Source organism: Xyrauchen texanus, chromosome 31 (assembly GCF_025860055.1).
Source record: "Xyrauchen texanus isolate HMW12.3.18 chromosome 31, RBS_HiC_50CHRs, whole genome shotgun sequence".
Taxonomy (NCBI): Eukaryota; Metazoa; Chordata; class Actinopteri; order Cypriniformes; family Catostomidae; genus Xyrauchen; species Xyrauchen texanus.
This window is the reverse complement of record NC_068306.1, coordinates 40,480,020-40,501,326: the sequence shown is the minus strand read 5'-3', so window position 1 is coordinate 40,501,326 and position 21,307 is coordinate 40,480,020. Positions and strand designations below refer to the sequence as shown.

At 38.3% G+C, this 21,307-nt stretch overlaps 1 protein-coding gene across 1 annotated transcript in view; it reads right to left on the bottom strand.

Moving 5' to 3' along the window:
* Window positions 1-9,313, bottom strand: part of sra1 (steroid receptor RNA activator 1) — a 73,873-nt gene extending 64,560 nt beyond the window's left edge. Inside the window, exon 1 of the mRNA XM_052099372.1 lies at window positions 9,244-9,313. Within this exon, the coding sequence (XP_051955332.1) occupies window positions 9,244-9,268 (25 nt within the window). The 5' untranslated portion in view covers window positions 9,269-9,313. The remainder of the gene's footprint in view (window positions 1-9,243) is intronic.
* Window positions 9,314-21,307: the final 11,994 nt, after the last annotated feature.

Genomic DNA, 21,307 nt, shown 5'->3' with positions numbered 1-21,307 from the left:
GTTTAAACAATTCACAATCGTATTTTATCAAACTACACAATGATGACTACAAGACATACTAGATATTGCAGTTTTATCTTCTGTTAATCCTAATCTTTGTTTTGAAAAGCTTTGAAACGATGCGTGTTGTGAAAGGTGCTATACAAATAGACTTGACTCTCACTTTCAACTGCTTTTATTTTCAGCAAATTTAACATGTGTAAATATTAGGGCTGTCGATTTAATACGTTAATAACGTGCGATTAATTTTATAAAAAAAATGCGTTAAAAAAAGATTAACACATTTAAATCACAATGCTTTCCTGAGAAATGCAAGCTTGTAGTACCACCTGTTTACTCCAGAGGGCAGTAAGTGAAATTTCAGCTGTGTGAGCAACACACAGTTTATTACAGTGAACAAAACATTAACAACCCTTCAGCGGACACACAACACAAAGTGTGTTACATTCTTGCGTTCAAAACACTTGAAGGAGCGCAAATGCGAACCAAGGGATCTCAAGATGTGTTTAAAGATTGAGAATTAACTATATTTAACTTGACACAGTGACCTAAACATTTTATGTTTATGACACAACACACCCGAGACGCGACACAAGCATGTCTGACGCAGGTCGTATGTTTTTTACCTCACAAAAATTTAATTACCAACAAGGTTAAGGAGGGGTCCTTTAAACTGTTACACCGTTTTTACCCAGTCAATCTAAGAAACATGCTCCCTGAAATAGATCCACTTTGCTTCTTCTGTAATGCTGTAGATGAATCTGCCCCTCACCTTTTTTTGTAAATGTGTCCACGCTGTAGTATTTTGGAGAAAATATTGTTTGTTTGTACGTACCTCTATTTTAACTTTATAAAGATGTTTTATTTTGTTTTCACAGTTTTTATAACTTAAGTTAATATTTTCTGATTAATAAGTTTATTTTTCTTGCCAAGTTTTTTTTTATACATAAGTGTAAATTTATGTCTATAAAGCCCCTATTTGCACTAGTTTTAAACTAGTGCAAAAAAACTAGACTTAAAATATTATTGAAATACTCCAAACCATTGAAAAGCATTGCGCTATGTAATGAATATAATGTCTTGGCATTATTGTAAAATATATCTGTAGTATTGCGTACCACGTATACCTCTGGCTTGTTAAAAAAAAAAAAAAAAAACGTCAGACGCAGGTGTACATTGACAGGTCCTTAAACAAGCCCTCATAATAAATCTCTAATTGATTGACAAATTAACTTGTGAAATGGATTGCTGTGAACTGTATGCCAATGATTGACTTATGAATTTATTTTTTAATATTTAAAGAGAACCATGTATAATTATTTCATCATTATACATTTAATTATTGTCATATCAGGGGCTTTCTCAGCAAATATTTGTATATGTGATTAATTAATTGGGACACAATGTAATTCATTTTATAAAAAATAATTATCGATTGACAGCCCTAGTAAATATTTGTATGAACATAAAAAGATTAAACTACTAAGCCATAAACTGAACAAGTTTCACAGACACGTGTCTAACAGAAGAGTCCCTGAACAAAGGGGGGGTCAAAATCAAAAGTATTAGTGTCTTGTGTGGCCACCAGCCGCTTTAAGTACTGCAATGAATCTCCTCATCATGGACTGCACAAGATTTGCCTGTTCTTGCAGCGAGATGTTACCCCACACTTCCACCAAGGCACTTGCAAGTTCCTGGACATTTCTAGGGGAAATGGCCCTAGCCCTCACCCTCCAATCCAACAGGTCCCAGACATGCCCAATGGGATTGCGAATAGGGATCTTCGCTGGCAATGGTAGAACATTAACATTCCTGACTTGACGGAAATCACGCACAGAAGGAGCAGTATGGCTGGTGGCATTGTTATGCTGGAGAGTCATGTCAGGATGAGCCTGCAGGAAGGGTTCCACATGAGGGAGGATGTCTTCCCTGTAACGCCCAGCATTGAGATTGCCTTCAAATGACAACAAGCTCAGTCCGATGATGCTATGGCACACCGCCCCAGACCATGACAGACCCTCCAGCTTGAAATCGATCACACTCCAGAGTACAGGCCTCTGTGTAACGCTAATTCCTTCTACAATAAACGCGAGACTGACCCTCAACCTGGCGAGACAAAAACGCAACTCGTGAGTGAAGAGCACTTTTTGCCAGTCCTGTCTGGTCCAGCGAAGATGGGTTTGTGCACATAGGCGAAGATGTTCCCGGTGATATCTGGTAAGGACCTGCCTTACAACATGCCTAAAAGCCCTCAGTCCAGCCTCTCTCAGCCTATTGTGGACAGCCTGAGCACTGATAGAGGGATTGTGCGTTCTTGGTGTAACTCTGGATGTTGTTATTGCCATCCTGTACCTGTCCCGCAGGTGTGATATTCGGATATACCAATCCTGTGCATGTTTTGTTACACGTGGTCTGTCACTGCGAGGATGATCAGCTGTCCTTCCTGTCTCCCTGTAGCGCTGTCTTAGGGGTATCACAGTACAGACATTGCAATTTATTGACCTGGCCACATCTGCACTAATCATGCCTCCATGCAGCATGCCTAAGGCACGTTCACACAAATGAGCACGGACCCTTGGCGTCTTTCAGAATTAGAAGGTCTCTTTAGTGTCCTAATTTTTTAGAACTTTGACCGTAATTGCCTACCGTCTGTAAGCTGTTAGTGTCTTAATGACCGTTCCACCGGTGTATGTTCATTAATAGTTTATGGTTCATAAAACAAGAATGGAAAACATTGTCTAAACCCTTTACAATAAAGATGTAATGTTATTTGGATTTTAACAAAATTATCTTTAAATTACAGTGTTCTGAAAAAGGGAAGTTTCTTTTTTTGCTGAGTACACACACACACACACTGAACAGTTGTGTTTCTGAACAGCAATCGAAATCTAGCAATTCTGTGATTTGGCTCCATAATGTTTCAGTTTATGAAACCTTAATCGTTGTTAGTCTGGAGCCCTGCACCTCAGAAATGGTATTTTAAGTACCATGTGCATCGTGTGACTTCATTTCAAACAAAAAAAATAAGTCCAAAGGTCAGAAATATCCCACGATCCACAAAGTGAAGTTTTTATGAATTCAAATACACTTAAGTGACATATCTTGTATGCAAGTTATTTTTAACAGTGGTCCAATTCATTTTCAATTCAAATATTTTTAGAGTAAAATGACAACCCTTGGATTCCTTAAGTGTAATGTAAATTATATTTACACCATTCAGCTACAACATTAAAAACACCAGTCTAATATTGTGTAGGTCCCCCTCGTGCCAACTCACATCTCAAAATGGCATTTTGAGATACTCTTCTTCTCACCTTCTCAACAACTGTACAGAGTGGTTATCTGAGTTAAAGCTGACCTTTTTAAGGATAAAATCTCTAGCATTCACCAGCAATTGAATACCATGAGTAATGTAGCTTGTAGTTCATTTTACCCGATCTCTAATTTGGGGAGGTTCATGAGTCTTATGAGTTTTGATCTCCCGACAGATATCGAAATATCCAATATTATTCGTAATTCTAAATCATCTACTTCTCAGCTAGATCCTCTCCCCACATATTTTGTTAAAGCTTGTTTACCTTCCCTGCTCCCCATTAAAACAAAAATGATTCACTTATCTCTTATTTCTGGTGTCCCATCATCTTTTAAAACTGCTCTGATCAATCCTATACTGAAGAAACCTGGTTCAGACCCACAAATACTTTTTTTACAAATAATATTACCAACCCATCTCCAATTTACCATTTCTTTCAAAGATTTTAGAAAGGATAGATGCTTCTCAGGTCCACACACATCTTCTAACTAATAACCTTTATGAACAGTTCCAGTCAGGTTTCCTCTCACATCACAGCACTGAAACAGCTCTGGTCAAAATCACTAATGATCTGTTAATCTCAGCTGATGCAGGACTTCTGTCTATACTCACTCTTGTTTAAGCGCAGCCTTTGACACCATCTCACACAACATAATTTTAGAGAGATTAGCATCCATTGGTAAAAGTGGTATTCTCTTGCTTGGTTTAAATCTCATCTCTCTGGTCGCACTCAGTTCGTTAAATTGAAAAATGTACGTTCACAGTGTTCTCCAGTTACTACTGGTGTTCCACATGGATCTGTCTTAGGCCCTTTATTATTTATAATATATCTTCTACCTCTCGGCTATATTTTTAGGAAATTTGAAATCCACTTTCACTGCTATGCAGATAACACCAATCTGTCCACCAAACCAAATTATTCTCTCCCACCATCTTCACTTCATAACTGTTTACTTAAAATGCAATCATGGTTTTCTTGTAACTCTCTCAAACTCAGTAGTAATATAAAACAGAGGTTCTTCTTGTAGGTACTAAGTCTGATCTTGCCTAATCAAAAAGTTTTGCTCTGACAATTGACAATTCCACTGTACTTCTCTGTTTGAAAGTTAAGAGTCTGGGTGTCATTCTGGATGGCACTCTTTCTTTTGAAGCACATGTAAATAATATTACTCGGTCTGCTTATTTCCACTTACACAACATAAATCGTCTTCGTCCCTCCCTCTCAAATCACATCACTGCCACTCTCATACATGCTCTGGTCACATCCAGCTTGGATTATTATAATTCCCTTCTATTTGGTCTACCACAAAATCTTCAGCATAAATTACAGCTGGTACAAAACTCGGCAGCACGGATTAATTCACAAACTTCTAACTCTGTCCATATAACTCCTATTCTTCAACAACTTCACTGGCTCCCTGTTAAACTTTGTATTGATTACAAGATTCTATGGGGTCCAGATCCTTTAGCAGAGCTGCTCCATGATTCTGGAACTCTTTACCGCCAGATATCCGTAACTGTGATCGTCTTTCCACTTTCAAGTCCCTCCTCAAAACCCACATTTTTAAATTATCTTACTACAAATAACTCTTTATTTATGAAGGTATATATTCCTATGATAAAACAAATTTTTATATGTAATTTTAGTTTTTTTTTTATCATTTATGTTCTCTTATTGTAAACTTGATTATGTCTGTAAGAGTCTTGAAAGGCACCTATAAATAAAATGTATTATCACAGACTTTTCACTGCATGTTACTATTCGATTCCATTCGCTTAACTTTTCTGAGCTTGCTTTTCCACTGATGTTTAGTGCCGCCTTAATGTGGGTAGGATTAAAGGCTCATAGTTGCACTGCCTCTACTGCAGTGACATCATCTTAAATATGACACAAAACAATAAACAAGAACACGACAGCTAGCTGTTAGCTACTTGCTCATTGTGCCACATAAAGCAGTTGTTGAATGGTGATTTTACACAAGTGTAACAGTTAAATTGGCCTGGTTGTTTTAGAAGCAAGCTTTCCAGTAGCTGGTCAACTAAAAGTGAAGCTTTCAAGCAAAGTATAGAGTTAAGGTACCATCTTCCATCGTGGACTCCAGCCATGGCCGAGTCCAGGACACTCTGCCTCCCATTGCTCGCCGGTCTAGATAGCGTCCATTTGGTCGAACCACTTCCACTTTTCCTTGATGGTTCTGTAGTCACTATTAAGTTATTTTTTTTTTACTTTTCCCATTTACACTGTTGGTAGGTCCGGTGGTAGCCATGTCTCAGCTGTGAGGCCAAGAGCTGGGACACTTCCTGAAAGACTTTTCCGTTTGTCGCTAACGAGAGGAAGGTCTGCACTTCGTTTATTGACCACAGCTTGGTTTTGCACACAGTCATTTCTATTTACAATTCTAAAGTCAAGTGAACAAATTATACTGATATCGCTGTAGCTTACTTTAAAACTAGTGGGTTGATGTCTCGTGTCGAAAATCCAGTGACACTGGTAGTGACTATTCTCTCTGACCATTCAGTGATCTGCAGGATTTTGACATCACATTTAGTATTAGGTACCATCCACAGTGGAAAACCCCCAAAATGCAAGCAGAGTAGAGTTGTACCGTGCAGTGGAAAAGCCCCATTTGTCAGTCAGAACCAGTCTGGCAATTCTCTGTTAAACCTCTCTCATCAACATGGCATTTCCATCCACAGAACTGCCGCTCACTAGGGTTGTGCCGATGGACGATGGCTGACCAACATCACGATGTAGAGCCACCATCGTGATGCCACGCCCCCTTTTGCGAGTCTTGCTAGTGTGACTCAATAATCCTAGTCTCTTCTATAGTTAACCTAAAAACTTTGCAGGGATTGCTCTGTAAATTAAATTGAGAATATAACTAATGCATATATGCTATTTTAAATACTGTAGTATATGCCAGAGACGTGACGTGTTAGTCTGTGAAAATACCATGTCAGGCAGGCTACACAAATATTGATTGTTAGCTTTGTCTTTTTTTTACATGTCTTACACTGTACATTTAGATTAAAATATTTTATGTTGTAGGCTACAAGAAAATAGCCTTTATTAATTAATTATTAGTAGTTGTAGTGTCTCAGAATATCTTGTTCATTGTCACATAGCTCTTGTATACACTGAAGCGGCAGTGATAAACCCAGACCAGCGAACGTCAAATAACTTTTGTCTAGTTAATACTTTTAAAGAAAAATTTCCTTGGCCATAAATCCATAATGTCAAATCAAATGAAAGAAACAAATTGAATATGAATAACACACATTTATTAAAACATAGAAGAACAACAAATAAGAACAAGAAAACGGAACAACACTCAGACCGAAACTCGGCATTAACATTTCACTTATAATTAGCAGCACAATTAACTTCAGCACAGGCTACAAAATAAATTATGTTATTGAAATATTGTAAAGTGGTCATATGAACTACACAAATGAACGTTTAAAAAATAATATGCAAAATCGAATAGCTCCGCAACGGATGGCAAAAATGCGTAAAGAAGTCTAATATCTTTCACCATAGACCATGTTTAAATTTCGATGTTTCTGGACAGAAATACCAACATATTCACTTTATCTGGTTTTAATAAGCTGCGGATTGGAGTAACTACACTACCCGCTGTGCTGAAGACCCGCTCTGATGGAGTACTGGTAGCACATATGCGCAGATATTTCCGTGCTAATCTTGCCATGAACGGAAACCTTTTGTCGTTCGTTTTCCACCAAGTCAGCGGGTCCTCTTCCCCATCAATGGCCATTTCCTGCAGGTACATGGTCATTTCTTCCTTGAACTTTTGCTCATCAGTGAGCGTGGCTGTGGCTGCTCTCTTCGCAAGAAGGCTGCCCAAAGACGACTTTTTTTTCTTAGGCGCAATATATTAAAAAGCCCGGATGAGTAGGCTACTAATTAGTTGGGCTAGTAAAATAACGAAATTATAGTTTTTCAGTAGAAAAAAAACATCTATGTAAAGAGATATATTAAAATAAATAGTGCTTAAAAGTGCACAACTCTTCTTAAGTGGAAGAAATATTTTTCCCCCTTACGTGCAACCTATTGGAAAGCGCGGATGAGTCAGTTGGGATAGTAAAATAACGAAATTATAGTTTTTAAGTGGAAAATAGTATTTATGTAAAGAGATATATTAAAATAAAAAGTGCACAACTCTTCTTAAGTGAAAGCTAAAAAAAAATGCTTCACGTGTCGTGCAACCTACTGATAAAGCGCCAACGAGTCATTAGTTGGGTTAGTAAAATAACGAAATTATAATTTGTCATATAATTTTTGAAAATTATATGAAATTATATAACCCCGCCCCGCCCCACCCCACCGACGATATCATCGTCCATCGCGATGTTTTACTTTCAACATCGTCAACTGCCAATTTAGGGGACATCGCCCAACCCTACCGCTCACTGGATGTTTTTTGTTTTTGGCACCATTCTGACTAAATTCTAGAGACGGTTGTGTGTGAAAATCCCAGGAGATCAGCAGTTACAGAAATACTCAAACCAGCCCTTCTGGCATCAACACTCATACCACAGTCGAAATCACTGAGATCACATTTTTCCCCCCATTCTGATGGTTGATGTGAACATTAACTGACTCTTCTGATCCGTATCTGCATGATTTTATGCACTGCAGCCACATGACTGGCTGATTAGATAATTGCATGGATGATTGTTAGTGCCAGATTGGCTGGTTTGAGTATTTCTGTTACTGCTGATCTCCTGGTATTTTCATGTAAGAAGACTGATGCAAAGAGTGTGACCAGGGCAGGGCCCCTTTGCTATGGAATCAGCTGCAACAGTTCCTATATTAAATCATTGTTTATGTTTGCTTAGTTCACTGTTATGTCACAATCTCACCTACTGGATACGGTGTAGTAAAGAATTAAATCAATGCAACAGAAAACAATTAAAAATTATCAACTTTACCTCTGTACATGTTCAACAGAGTATGATATACCATAGTTCATCACATTACTACATTCACCATTGTCAAAATACATTAAAACTGTCCCCCTTTTGTAATTCATAGATAAGTTCTGTGAAATTTACATACACCAGTGAACTAGAAATGTTCCTGTTTGTTTATTTCAGAAATCTGGTCACCTTATTCTTATTCTATATAATTTTAATATCTTATCATTTAAAACGTAACAAGCTTCTTTTTCGTTCCATGTTCTGCTTGAAAAGTGTGCTTATGTTATCTTTCTTTACAATAAATACAATTTGGTTTGATGTTTTGTTCTCAAATTCAAAGGAATGCATGCATTTTTAAGTTCCGTTTACGCGTCCAAACACTTGTTGGGGCCACTGTGTGTGTGGTGTGTGTGTGTGTGTGTGTGTGTGTGTGTGTGTGTGTGTGTGTGTGTGTGTGTTTCAACATGACTTTGCCCGTGTATTTCGTTGATACGAGCAATACATCTTTCAAGAATTATCAAAACAGCACGGGGTGGACGCCGCGTCTATGGTCGCTGCCATCATAGAACACATTCGGTCTGTTATAAAAAGTTATTTGTAAGATACTGTTATGACCATCTATTGGTACAGTATTCTATCACACTTTTCTACTTGCGCCTCACCCATCTGTTTGTTCGTCGTCTGATTGTAAATGTTACGAAAATTATCTAAACAAAACATCTAGATGATCTACGTTCTGAGTAAAACATTTCAATAAACTGAACACAGCCCAGTGAGCCCACGTAATCAATTCCCTGTTTTCCACTTTTGCAGACACCGGACGGAACTTCTGCTGCTTACTCACACTTCAGAGAAACGAATGTAAAACACATAAATATACAGCATTGACAATCGCTTGTAAAAACCTAAATAGTTTATATATTAACCTACAGTTAGACTGTCTATAACCTATCTATATATATATAATAAAATAAAAAAAACTCACTTACCTGGTTTAACAAACTGATCGCTCATTACGGCGTCAACTCTTCAACCGGGTGTGTGAAATTTGCAGCATTTCACCACAATCAAAATATGTCAAAATAAAAGTCTTTTTTTTTTTTTCTTTCCTTTTTTTTTTTTTTTTTTTGTAAGAGCTATTTTTATCTGTGTAGATTTGTCCGAGATGAGAATTCCAATAAAAAAAACTATTTCAAGTAAAAGATAATTTTAATGAAAATCATTCATTTCTGAGTCATAAATACCTAGAAGTTACTGAGAATAACTCAATTTGACATGAACAAAATGTGCCTAAAAACAATATCTGATTGAAATATAATTGAGGGTCTTTTTATGGTTTTCTTATCGCATGATAACGAAATTGCTTCCTGCGTGTTGTTTATGCCACACTGAATTTAATTTGAAGGAAAAAAGTTTTTTGAGTATTAATATTTAAAGACAAGATTGTTTCATTGCTTATTTTTGTAATAAGTAATACTAAAAAATTATTTCACACTACTTACCAATATTTATGTTTTTTCAAGAATTAAATGTTTGTTTGGTTGGCTGTTTGTGTGTTTGTTAAAATAATAATTTTATAGCCTATTGATGTCTTTTACTTGTTAAATATTAATATTAACTCGTTAGAGTAAAAGACATGTTAATTTTTTGTATTTTAAAAAAAGTTTAATCTAAACAAGAGCTGTTAAACAAGTATTAACAATTTCTAATGAAATCAAAATGTAGTGTATTGTTAAGACCCTTTTATTCAGTGTTTAAAAACTAGTGGATAAAGATGATGAGCCACTTAGGATATATATCAGACTTTACTTGCATACACACTGACAAAACACATATGCATACACAACAAGTTCAAATTCCCCCAATGAGCCCCACTGCCACTACCCACCCTCTTTTCACACAAAAACAAAAAATATGTCTATTGAAAAATAACTTTATCATTTTAACATTGGTTCAACTAACTCCAAAATCCAGATTTTTTTCTTCTTTTTCTTTTTTTTTTTTAGACCTTTTCAGAGCACCAGCTTAATTGTGAGAGTTCACACAGACAGCCCCCTGTAACAAACACAAAACCTTCTTCACTCAGCTGCTTTTCCTGACCGTTAACTCCATGTGCCTCCTTTTGTATCAACAGTCATCAGATTGGTTAGATTAGATTCAACTTTATTGTCATTGAACAAAGTAACAGGTACTTGGACAACAAAATGTAATTCATCTTCTGTAAATTATTTACAAAAAATGGTTCTTGAAAGGCTCTTTTTTGTGTGCCAAACTGAGTATGAGGGTATTGAGACAGCTTTAACTGTTTAGGACCAGTGTCCTTATCCCCTAAGTCTGAACAGCTCTCTTCTGTCTCTGCTGCTTTGGCTTGGTGGTCTCTATGTTGCACTCCCTCTGTCTCTTCATTTCTTTCACTAGTCAATTCCCTCTCATCCCTTATGGACTCTCCCTGTTGTTTTCCTCCTCCTTTATTATAAAAAAATGTGGTGTAAAATAATGTTACAAAAAGTAAATGTAATATAGGCTACTTAATGCCAATAAGTTAGTATAGGAGTATGAGTAGTTACTGTTTTGCTTGCCACTATTCACTGTCAATTTATTGTTGTTGTTTCCTCACCTGGTTCTTCCTGCATGCTCTCCCTTTCCCTTTCTCCTTCTCCATCTCCCTCTCTTTCCCTTGGCACTGACAATAATACACAAATATATTGTAGGCAGGAGAGTTGAGGTCAGTTTGTCATGTCACAAAAATGTTATGGAGACCATTTACAGATTCTAAGGATATGATCAAAAGGCACACAGAGGCGTGTTATTTTAAATGTCTTTATTATTATTATTATTATTATTGGGCTTAGAAACTTTTTAAATCACAAATTCCTTTCACAAGAGAAGCTGTATTCTCCATTGTAGGTTTGAAATAAATACAAAAAATAAAAGCAGGGGATTGTCTAGATAAGTAATTTGATACAACAACAGATAGCTGGTTTGCATTATCTGCTACTTTAGCTTAACACTTTTCAGAAGAACAAAAAAAAAAAAAAAAAACAAGACAGAGGTCTTTATGGACTGTCCGTAGTCTCTCACCTGAATCTGTCTTTTTTCTTTTAAAGAACTGTCGTATGTCCATTGCTCACTGGCAGGACACACACACGCACACAGAGAGAAAGAGAGAGAGAGAGAGAGAGAGAGAGAGAGAGAGAGAGTAATGCTAGGAGTTCAGGAGTTAAGCCTGGTTCAGGTTAAATCCTCTGTGTGTGAGGAATGAATAAATACAGCAAAATAAAAACATTAAACTTTCTTTTATTGTCTAGTTTGATCTCAGCCACAACTGAAAAATAACAGATATAAATCTAGGAATGAATAACAACGGGTTCTCCCTCTGCGTGTGTTTCGCGCTGGATGACAGTCGTGGTGAGCGGTGCAGGTACAGAGGAGAAGTAGAAGAAGAGAAGAGGATGACACCATTTGCTAAGCGGGGATGTTTTCATTTTCATCCTTAACACATACATTTTAAACCACAAACTACGGAGTATGTTTTGGACATTATTTAACCTTGTCAGAGACGAACAAAAATTTTAGAATAACAACATTTCTTACTCCAAGTTTTAGGGGTGCTGAGCTCCAGACTCGCCCTTGCTCACGCATATGCAAATTAAACATTAGGTGCGTCCCACGTCGCACACTTCTGCACTATTCTAAAATATTTTTTGTTCAAGATTGTGAATAGAATGTTCACACTGAAAAGAGAAAATAAGTGTATTACGAGTACCTACTGTAGATGATACTTGGAAAAATGCTGTTTGAATTTTACAATATATAGTATATTTTTCAATATTATATGTTTCATATCAAAGTACTTATATGAGTTTCGTGGCCTTTGTGTGACCCAGCAGAGAGCATATGAGGTTACTAAAAGTGTTGATGCTGCAGAGGACACAAAGAGCACCCAGCTGTAACAAAATAATGAGGCTATGGACATTGTAACACAGCTGAAGATAAAGAGTAAAATCAACCAGTGGTCAAAGTAATCAAAAAGATAGATTTCTACCAGTAAAAAGTTATCAAAAGGCTCTGTGAGATAATGGTGGCGAATAGTATCCAAATATTGACTTTGCTTGCATACACACTTATGAAACACACACACACACACACACACACACACACACACATGACACACACAACATTTTCTGGCCAAGGACCCCTTGATGGATAGAGATGTAGCAGGAATAAACCTGTAAAATATTGTTGTATTTTAAGTCAGACCATTTCAAGGATGTAAACAGTAACTAAGAAATTAGAACGCCACGGTCCGGGCCGCTGTAGGCATGGGAAGGGGTGTGCTGAGCCCAACCAAACGTGAGTCTTGCCCACCCAATCAAACATTTGGGAAACAGTTTTAAATAAAATTAAATTAAATAAAAACTCCCAATTTGTGCATTAGTTAAAAGGAATATGTGGGCGGCCTGTGTGTGGCAAACATTGAGGATGGGCTATAGACTGCCCAACCAATCACAAAACAGCACCAGAAATATGTAGTGTTTTTCTATTTTTTTCATTGGCCGAAAGCAAGGACACTCTCATGAAGTGGCTACTGCAATCCAGAGCCATATAAAGAGAGAGTTGCGACAACGGAAGTTCTGAATGCTTGATCGTCACGTGATTCACGTAGACTTCAGATAGTTCCAGGAAGTGTTTTGCGGTCATTCCAAACTGTTAGAGTGACAGAACTGCGATTTCTGGTAATTAGTAGTCAATAAATGCATTTATTTTATATATTTATGTAACACACCGACATATGTAAGTAGCATGAGTATGTTGTTACAGCGATGTTGTTTTTTAAAGATCAAATCAGCTAATATTTGAGGATTAGTGTTCAGCTACCGTTATTTGCCTCAACTTATTTCAGGCTAGGGTTTCTGTTGCCTTTTTATGTTACCTCATGTTCATTGTTTTCACTAATCTCATGGTAACTAATCTCATATTTATGACTTTTCAGATAGTACAGAGACAGGCTGGTGACAGGTGATTTCCAGCTCGCACCGCACAATGGGTCAATGAACTATTAACTATTAGCAGCAGTTACGTAAATGTAAAATTTAGTGAAATGAAGCTTATTGTTTACAATTCTTACAATTCTATATATAGTAATATAATTATTTATGTATTATAAATATTGTATATCTAATGTATAATTCTTACAATACTTATTCATATACACAATATATTCAGCTTTAAAACAACTTCAGCATACTCGTATATAAACTGCCGTTCAAAAGTAATGAGGCTGAAAATTCAGCTTGGCATCACAGGAGTAAATTACATTTTAAAATACATTAAAATAGAAAACAGTTATTTTAAATTGTAATAATATATTACTGATATTACTTTTTTGTATTTTTATTCAAATAAATGCAATAACTATTTACAGCAATTCATGAATACATTTCTAATAAATTAAATAGCATGCCAAGCATTTTGTATGTGTCCTTTCTTTCATGTTGTCGTTGCATAGTCTTCACCATGGTTTGCTGTGCTGCATGGGGATGCTCCAATCGCTCAGAGAAAGGTGTGCCAATGTATGGCTTCCCCACTGACATGGAGAGGAGAAAAAAATGGTTGGCTCAAGTCAGCAGGAGCAATTTAAATATAAATAAAAATTACAACAACAAAAAAATTTGTGAGGTATTTGCAAAGATTTTACAATTAATAGGGTGTTCGTTACTAACTTTATCCAGCTCCAATCCTTGCCTAATCTGTTAGTTATCCGATAACATCTCTTATCTCCTAATTTAATGAGTAATACTCAACTATAAGGTTTTAATTTACAAGTTATTTTTATTTAGATGTACTGATAATATACAGAATAAGATAATATTATTCTTTAAACGTCTCACCTTTTAAAAGTGAGTCGCAAACGGTTTGTTCTGATGCATCTCTACAGTGTTTGCTGCTACTTCCGGGAACTATTGAGAGGCTCCATGAGCCGCCATTGCTGTAAAAAAAAAAACGTTCCATTGGAGTCAATGGAGTTGTCGCAACTCTCTCTTTATATGGCTCTGCTAAAATCCAGAGTGTCCGAGACGTCACGTGAGCGAGAACGGTAATAAGAGATATTTTTGTGCAATGTATAGGTTTTTAGTGCCCATATCGAAGCCTGATGCTGTCTCAGTGTGCTGTGACCATGTGGCTGTTAATGTATCACAGGCTCCCTCTTATCAAATATCTCCCTCTCTCTCCACATCAGCTACCTAAAATCTCACTGCGGGTGTTCGTAAGATCTGGACCTGAATTATAAAGTGTCTATGCGGGATGGATTATTCAGACCCGCTCCAGATAAATTCTGTCCCGCTCACGCAAAAAATATGTAATATTTTGTCCCGCTCCCGACCGCAAAAGCCCGCAAATAAAAGAGAGAGAGAGAACGTTTTGTTAACACCAACATTGCCAAATATCTTATTGACATTTGGTTGCTTTCAAAGTTTTGTTTGTACCTTCTTTTAATAAAGCACTAACATCCATAGCACTGGGACTTTCTGCTGTAGCCTATGGAGCACAAGGAAGAATTTGTAAGAATCAACCCTGCACCTGTAAATCGTAATTTTTTTTGTTTGTTTGTTGCTCTTGCACAATAGACGGATAACATGAATAACACTTTGTAGCTTAAATACATTAAATCAATCTATTTTTTACTTTTTATATAGATTTATATTTTGCGGGAGTCACGTGGGTAATTTCTTTCTTCCGTTCCGGTGTTGTGCCAGAGTCTGGGTGTCTCTCGCGTGCACGAGCATGACGTCAACTGACGGTGCAGCGAGTTTAAAACTCTTCCGCCTACTAAGCGTCTATAATCAATCTTTTTCAACACAATTAACCTAAAGGCTACGTAGTAATTTGTTATTTAAATGCATGATAGAGTGAATTAAAAAACATTAAGTAAATTCATTTTGATGAAGTAACAACGGAAGCTGAAACTGAGCAGAGGCTTCTACAATGCTACATTACAGGACAGTTTGTGCACTTCTCTTTGATGTGGTCTTTTGCCAAACTCAATGTGTTTTACATTTCCATGTAATTTAACTTAAATGTTCAGCTGCCTCAGCGTTTGTGATGTTTGATGTGTAGAAGTACACCTTATGTTGCTAGCGTTGCAGTTGTGAATAATCTGTTTGTGTAATGTGCATTGTTATATGTTTATTATGTAAAATGTGTACATTATGCAAAATAGTGCAATATGTATATGATGTGTAAGAGGACTGCACATTGGTGGAACAAGCATTCAAAGAATTTCACTTCTTTCACAGATAAAATAAAGTAGTCATTTTTAGATCTAATATTGATGAAATGAACTCCTATCACTGGACCTAAACATGAACATCATAAAAACGTATATTAAGGAATCTGTATCATTATGGTTTACACAAAAAATGTCAATAAACATACTAATGTACATTGATAAAATGTATGTATATACAACGAGACCATAAACAAGAGAATAAGTAAGATATTGTTAGATAGTAAGGCACACAGACAAATCGGGCAATGGAAGTGAATATATGAGGGTAAGTTAAATAAGTGTGTTTGTGGATGACATACTCACATTTTCAAGGGGAAAGGTAGATCTCAAAATTGCTAAAGGATTTAAAGATTTTACCTTGTAATATAACATTTATTCCCACAGTGCAAGTATTAATGCTCATACACTGTTAAAAATGTTCCCTTTAAAAAACAGTAAAGAACTGGCAGCACAGTTGCCAGCAAGTTACTGTTAAATTAACAGTGTTTTACTGTTAGTGAAATTTACAGTTGGCTACAATTTTTGCAAATACAGCATAAAGCTGTTTCTACATTTTACGGTAAAATTCTGAGAAAAGCATTGGCAGTTAGTGGATGCTTATATGCTCTTCTTCATGGTGAAATTAGTGTAAACTACAACACAAATATACTACATGGTATTGTGTAATCTACTGAGTAATGGACAGCTAGCAAAAAGGATACATTTTCCCACTGTGTTTTTATAGGTTATTTTCTAAACCTTGTGATTTAATACATTTCCCTGTAGCGATCTTGCTATAAAATACCATGTTTTAATACAATGAATAAATGTAAAAGTGAAATAGTGAATTAAAAATGTAACAGAAGAAAAGCAGCTTGTAGTATTGCTTCAAAACATGTATCTTTTTTATTAAACTTGTGACATTTTGGGGGAAAAAAGCATAAAGGACATGTAAGGAAATAACAAAAATTTCAGCTCTTTAAGTGCTAGAAGTCACAACAAACAGATATAAACAAGATGTTCCCCAAATCAGATTCTCAATTACTTTAACAAGTCTTTAACAAATTACCAGGGGGGATTATCGTTTTGGCAATGCTATTATTACACCTGCCAAAATTGGAGTGCACTCCCAATCTCAGGATTAAAAATTCACAGAGACATCACATTTGCACTGGGGACATATCTTCCTATGGATGCTGTGTCCACAAAACCATTTGACTGTAACCTTAATAAAATGGGTTTAACAGGGGGGATTATCATTTTGGCAATCTTATCATTACACCTGCCGAAATTGGAGTGCCCTCCCAATCTCAGGATTAAAAGTTCACAGAGACATCACATTTTTACTGTTAACAAATCTTCCTATGGAGGCTGTGTTCTCAAAACCATTTGACTGTAGCTTTAATAAAATAGGTTTACCAGGGGGGATTATCATTTTGGCAACATTATTATTACACCTGCCAAAACTGAAGTGCCCTCCCAATCTCAGGATTAAAAATTCACAGAGACATCACATTTACACTGGGGAAATATCTTCCTATGGAGGCTGTGTCCTCAAAACTATTTGACTGAAGGCCGTTGCACACTGAGTCCGAAATTCGCATCCGAAATTTTCGCACGTTAAAAAAAAAATTCGACCTCACGTTATTTCAATCACGCTTGCACACTGCCTCCGAAACTTTCGTCCGTAATAAAAAAATTCGGATCGGGTTCGATTTTCTGCGTTTTTCGCATCCACAGCCAGCATTTTGAGAGGTTTTTTGACAAATCGGAGCCACCGTACAAGTGACCGGCAAAATCCAGAATGGCGTCTGACAAGTTGATACACTTCGTCTCACAGCACAAAGTACTGTATGAAAAACAAAATGCGGATTACAAAAACACTGAATATGCGCAGTCCTTTCAGTTTCGGTTTTCAATTCGATCAAGTGTATGTTCTCTCGATCGGAATAGAAAAGGAATAAACCTCCCTTTCAATCAGATCGAAATTTCGGATCGATTTAGGTGTGATTGAGCAGCCAATTCGATTACTATTGTATTATTAGGGTACAAAATATAACCTGTATACAGCTGATCTGTCTGCCCAGCGCTTCCGCCGGCTGTGTGTGTGTGTGTGTGTGTGTGTGTGTGTGTGTGTGTGTGTGTGTGTGTGTGTGTGTGTGTGTGTGTGTGATAGCTACCTTAGACATACTGCCAGTCTCTGTTCAGGATCGATTGGCTCACGGAAATTTGTAGTCTTCTTTTTAATGTGTGGCTCCAGTATCGCTAGCAAAGCATCAAACTTTTCCACAGACATTCTGAGGTAAATTTTGAATCGCTCGGGATAATTTCGCAACTCCTTGATAAGGAGCTGAAACTCTCCTTCCTCTCGGCGCAATCTCAGGATTGGATGGACCCAATATTTCCTCTTTCTTTTTCTCTTTTAAAGAAGAGAGAGGGCAACAAAATCATCCTCACTGCTTGACCGAATCCATTTTGTATTTTTGCGTTTTTTTCCGCAAAGGTTTAATAAATACGCATCGGACTCAGTGTGCAAGGTTTCTGTGCGTGACGAATTTTTAGGCTGATGAACACGAAAAAACGCATACGAAAATTTCGGACTCAGTGTGCAATGGCCTTGAGGCTTTAATAAAATGGGTTTACCTGGGGGGGGATTATCATTTTGGCAATGCTATCATTACACCTGCCAAAATTGGATTGCCTTACCAATCTCAATATTAAAAATTCACAGAGAAATCACATTTACGTTGGGGGACATATCTTCCTATGGAGGTTGTGTCCTTGTAAAGTTTGACAATGATAAGGACGACACGAAAGGTGAGTTGCTCCTCTCAGGTAAGGATTTTTAATGGACATACTGCAGTGCTCACAGCTTCACAATAATATTTCTTCAGCTTCACAATAATAATTTTCCAGCTTCACAAAACAAACTCTTCAGCTTCACAATATGAACTCTATAGCTTTACATTAATAATTGTTCAGGCCCCAGACTCTCTCTCGACTGCTGGGGGCGTGGGTGGTTTTATCCGCTCTCCCCGTGCTCAGTGGAATTAGAGACAGGTGTTAGACATAATTTAGCTCAGGTGTAAGTGCCCTTACCGCTTTCTCTCTCTCTGGATGGGCACTTGACAACGCCCGGCTGCCACATACCCCCACTGCCCGACTCAGGCCGGGGGCCATCTGGCCTGCCTGCCATTTCTGAAGAGGAAGTCGGTGGCAGCCATCTGCGCCCACGGTTTGTGGACAACCTTGAATTTAAAGGGCTGTAGAGCCAGATCAGTCAGCGGGCTGGTGATGTCTGAATAATTAGGTACAAACCTCCTATAATATCCAGCCAGCCCCAGGAAATGTCTCACCCCCTTTTTGGTCTTGGGTCTCAGCCAGGTCGCAATCTCCGCAGTCTTGTCAATTTGGGGATACACCTGCCCATGACCCAAGTGGAACCCCAGATACTGTATCTCCACCCAGCCAATCGCACACTTCTTGGGGTTTGCTGTGAGCCCCACCCACGGCAGCGATCTCAGGACAGCCCTCAGATGCTGCATTTGCCGCTGCCAATCATTGCTATAAATGACAATATAATCTAAATTGGCAGCGGTGTAAGCTGTATGCGGTCTGATGATTCGGTCCATGCAGGCACGTGCACACATAAACATCAAAGGGGGCTTGAGCACCTGCCCTTTTTCTTCCTCGAGAGAAAGTGCCCTTTTTTCTGGGGTGTGTTTTTTATTTTTTTTTAATAAATAAATTAATATATATATTCCTGTTTGTGCACAGCTTCCCTGTCAAACAAATATATAAAATAAAAAATAAAAACATCAGGTCGGTAGATGAGATTTTGTCGATAGCAGCATTTAACCAGTGGGAATTATTTTAGGAATCTATGCAGCCACCAAGTCAAACGAAATCTGTTAATATATATTGCGTGAGTGTGAGGGAATTCAAATAAATTGGTAAGGAAGTCAGAGTTGTGTTAATATTTTTTATGTTTTGTTTAAATTTTTTTTTTACTAAATAATTATGCAAAGTGCCCTTTTTTCCACTTGAGCCCCTGCCCCCAAAAATGTCTGTGCATGTCCCTGGGTCCATGAGACACTGAAACATAGCAAAACAAACCGAACAGAAGTGTCACAAATTGGTGCAATCCAAATGGCATGGAGAAGGCTCTTTTTTTTGCGGGAAATTGGTGTCATGGGGATCTGCCAATAACCCTTTGTCAAATCCAATGTCGAATAAAATCGAGCAGTACCTAATAGTTCATAGAGCTCGTGTAGTGTCCGTGAAATAAAAGTTGTGCCCTGATCGGTGAGAATTTCTTTCGGAATCCCCACCTGGGAGATTATTTTGAAGAGTGCCGCCGCATCACTACGTGCTGATATGTTGCTCAGAGGCACTGCTTCCGGATATCGTGTTGCATAGTCCACTAGGACTAATACAAAGTGATGTCTGCGTGCTGTCTGCTCTTATGGCCTGACAAGGTACAAAACCAGCAAGTCCCAAACCAGGCAGTGATGCAGCTGCTCAGGAGGTTCTCAATAGTCCCTCTATAAAATGTAGTGAGGATGGGGGGTGGGAGATGTGCTTTCCTCAGCCTTCGAAGAAAGTAGAGATGCTGCTGGGCTTTCTTGGCAATAGAGCTGGTGTTGAGGGACCAGGAGAGGTTCTCCGCCAGGTAAACACCAAGGAATTTGGTGCTCTTGACAATCTCCACAGAGGAGCCGTCGATGTTCAGCAGAGAGTGGTCACTCTGTGCTCTCCTAAAGTCAACAACCATCTCTTTTGTTTTGTCCACATTCAGAGACAGGTTGTTGGCTCTACACCAGTCCGTTAGCCGCTGCACCTCCTCTCTGTATGCTGACTCGTCGTTATTGCTGATGAGACCCACCACGGTCGTGTCATCATCGAACTTAATGATGTGGTTCGAGCTGTGCATTGCTGCACAGTCGTGAGTCAGCAGAGTGAACAGCAGTGGACTGAGTACACAGCCCTGGGGGCCCCAGTGCTCAGTGTGGAGGTGATGGAGATGCTGTTCCCGATCCGGACTGACTGAGGTCTCCCAGTCAGGAAGTCCAGGATCCAGTTGCAGAGGGAGGTGTCCAGGCCCAGCAGGTTCAGATTTCCAATCAGGTGTTAAGGAATGATTGTGTTAAATGCTGAGCTGAAGTCTATGAACAGCATTCGAACATATGAGTCCTTTTTATCTAGGTGGGTGAGGGCCAGATGGAGGGTGGTGGCGATGGTGTCGTCTGTTAAACGATTGGGACAATACGCAAACTGCAGTGGGTCTAGTGAGGGGGGCAGCTGGGTCTTAATATGCCTCATGATGAGCCTCTCGAAGCACTTCATGATGATGGGTGTGAGTGCGACGGGACGGTAGTCGTTGAGGCAAGACACTGAAGACTTGTTTGGCATGGGGATGATGTTGGTGGCCTTGAAGCACGTTGGAATGACGGCTCTGCTCAGAGAGATGTTGAAGATGTCGGTAAGAACATCTGTCAGCTGCTCTGCACATCTTCTGAGCACCCTGTCAGGAATGTTCTCTGGTCCAGCAGCCTTCCGTGGGTTGACTCTATGTATAGTTTTCCTCACATCAGCCATATTAAGACAGAGCACCTGGTCGTTGGGAGGAGGAGTGGTCTTCCTTGCCACCATGTCATTCTGTGCTTCAAACCTTAGCTTAGAAGTCGTTCAGCACATCTGGAAGGGAGGCATCTTTGTCACAGGCAACTGATGTTGTCCTGTAGTTGGTGATGGCCTGGATGCCCTTCCACATGCGCCGCGTG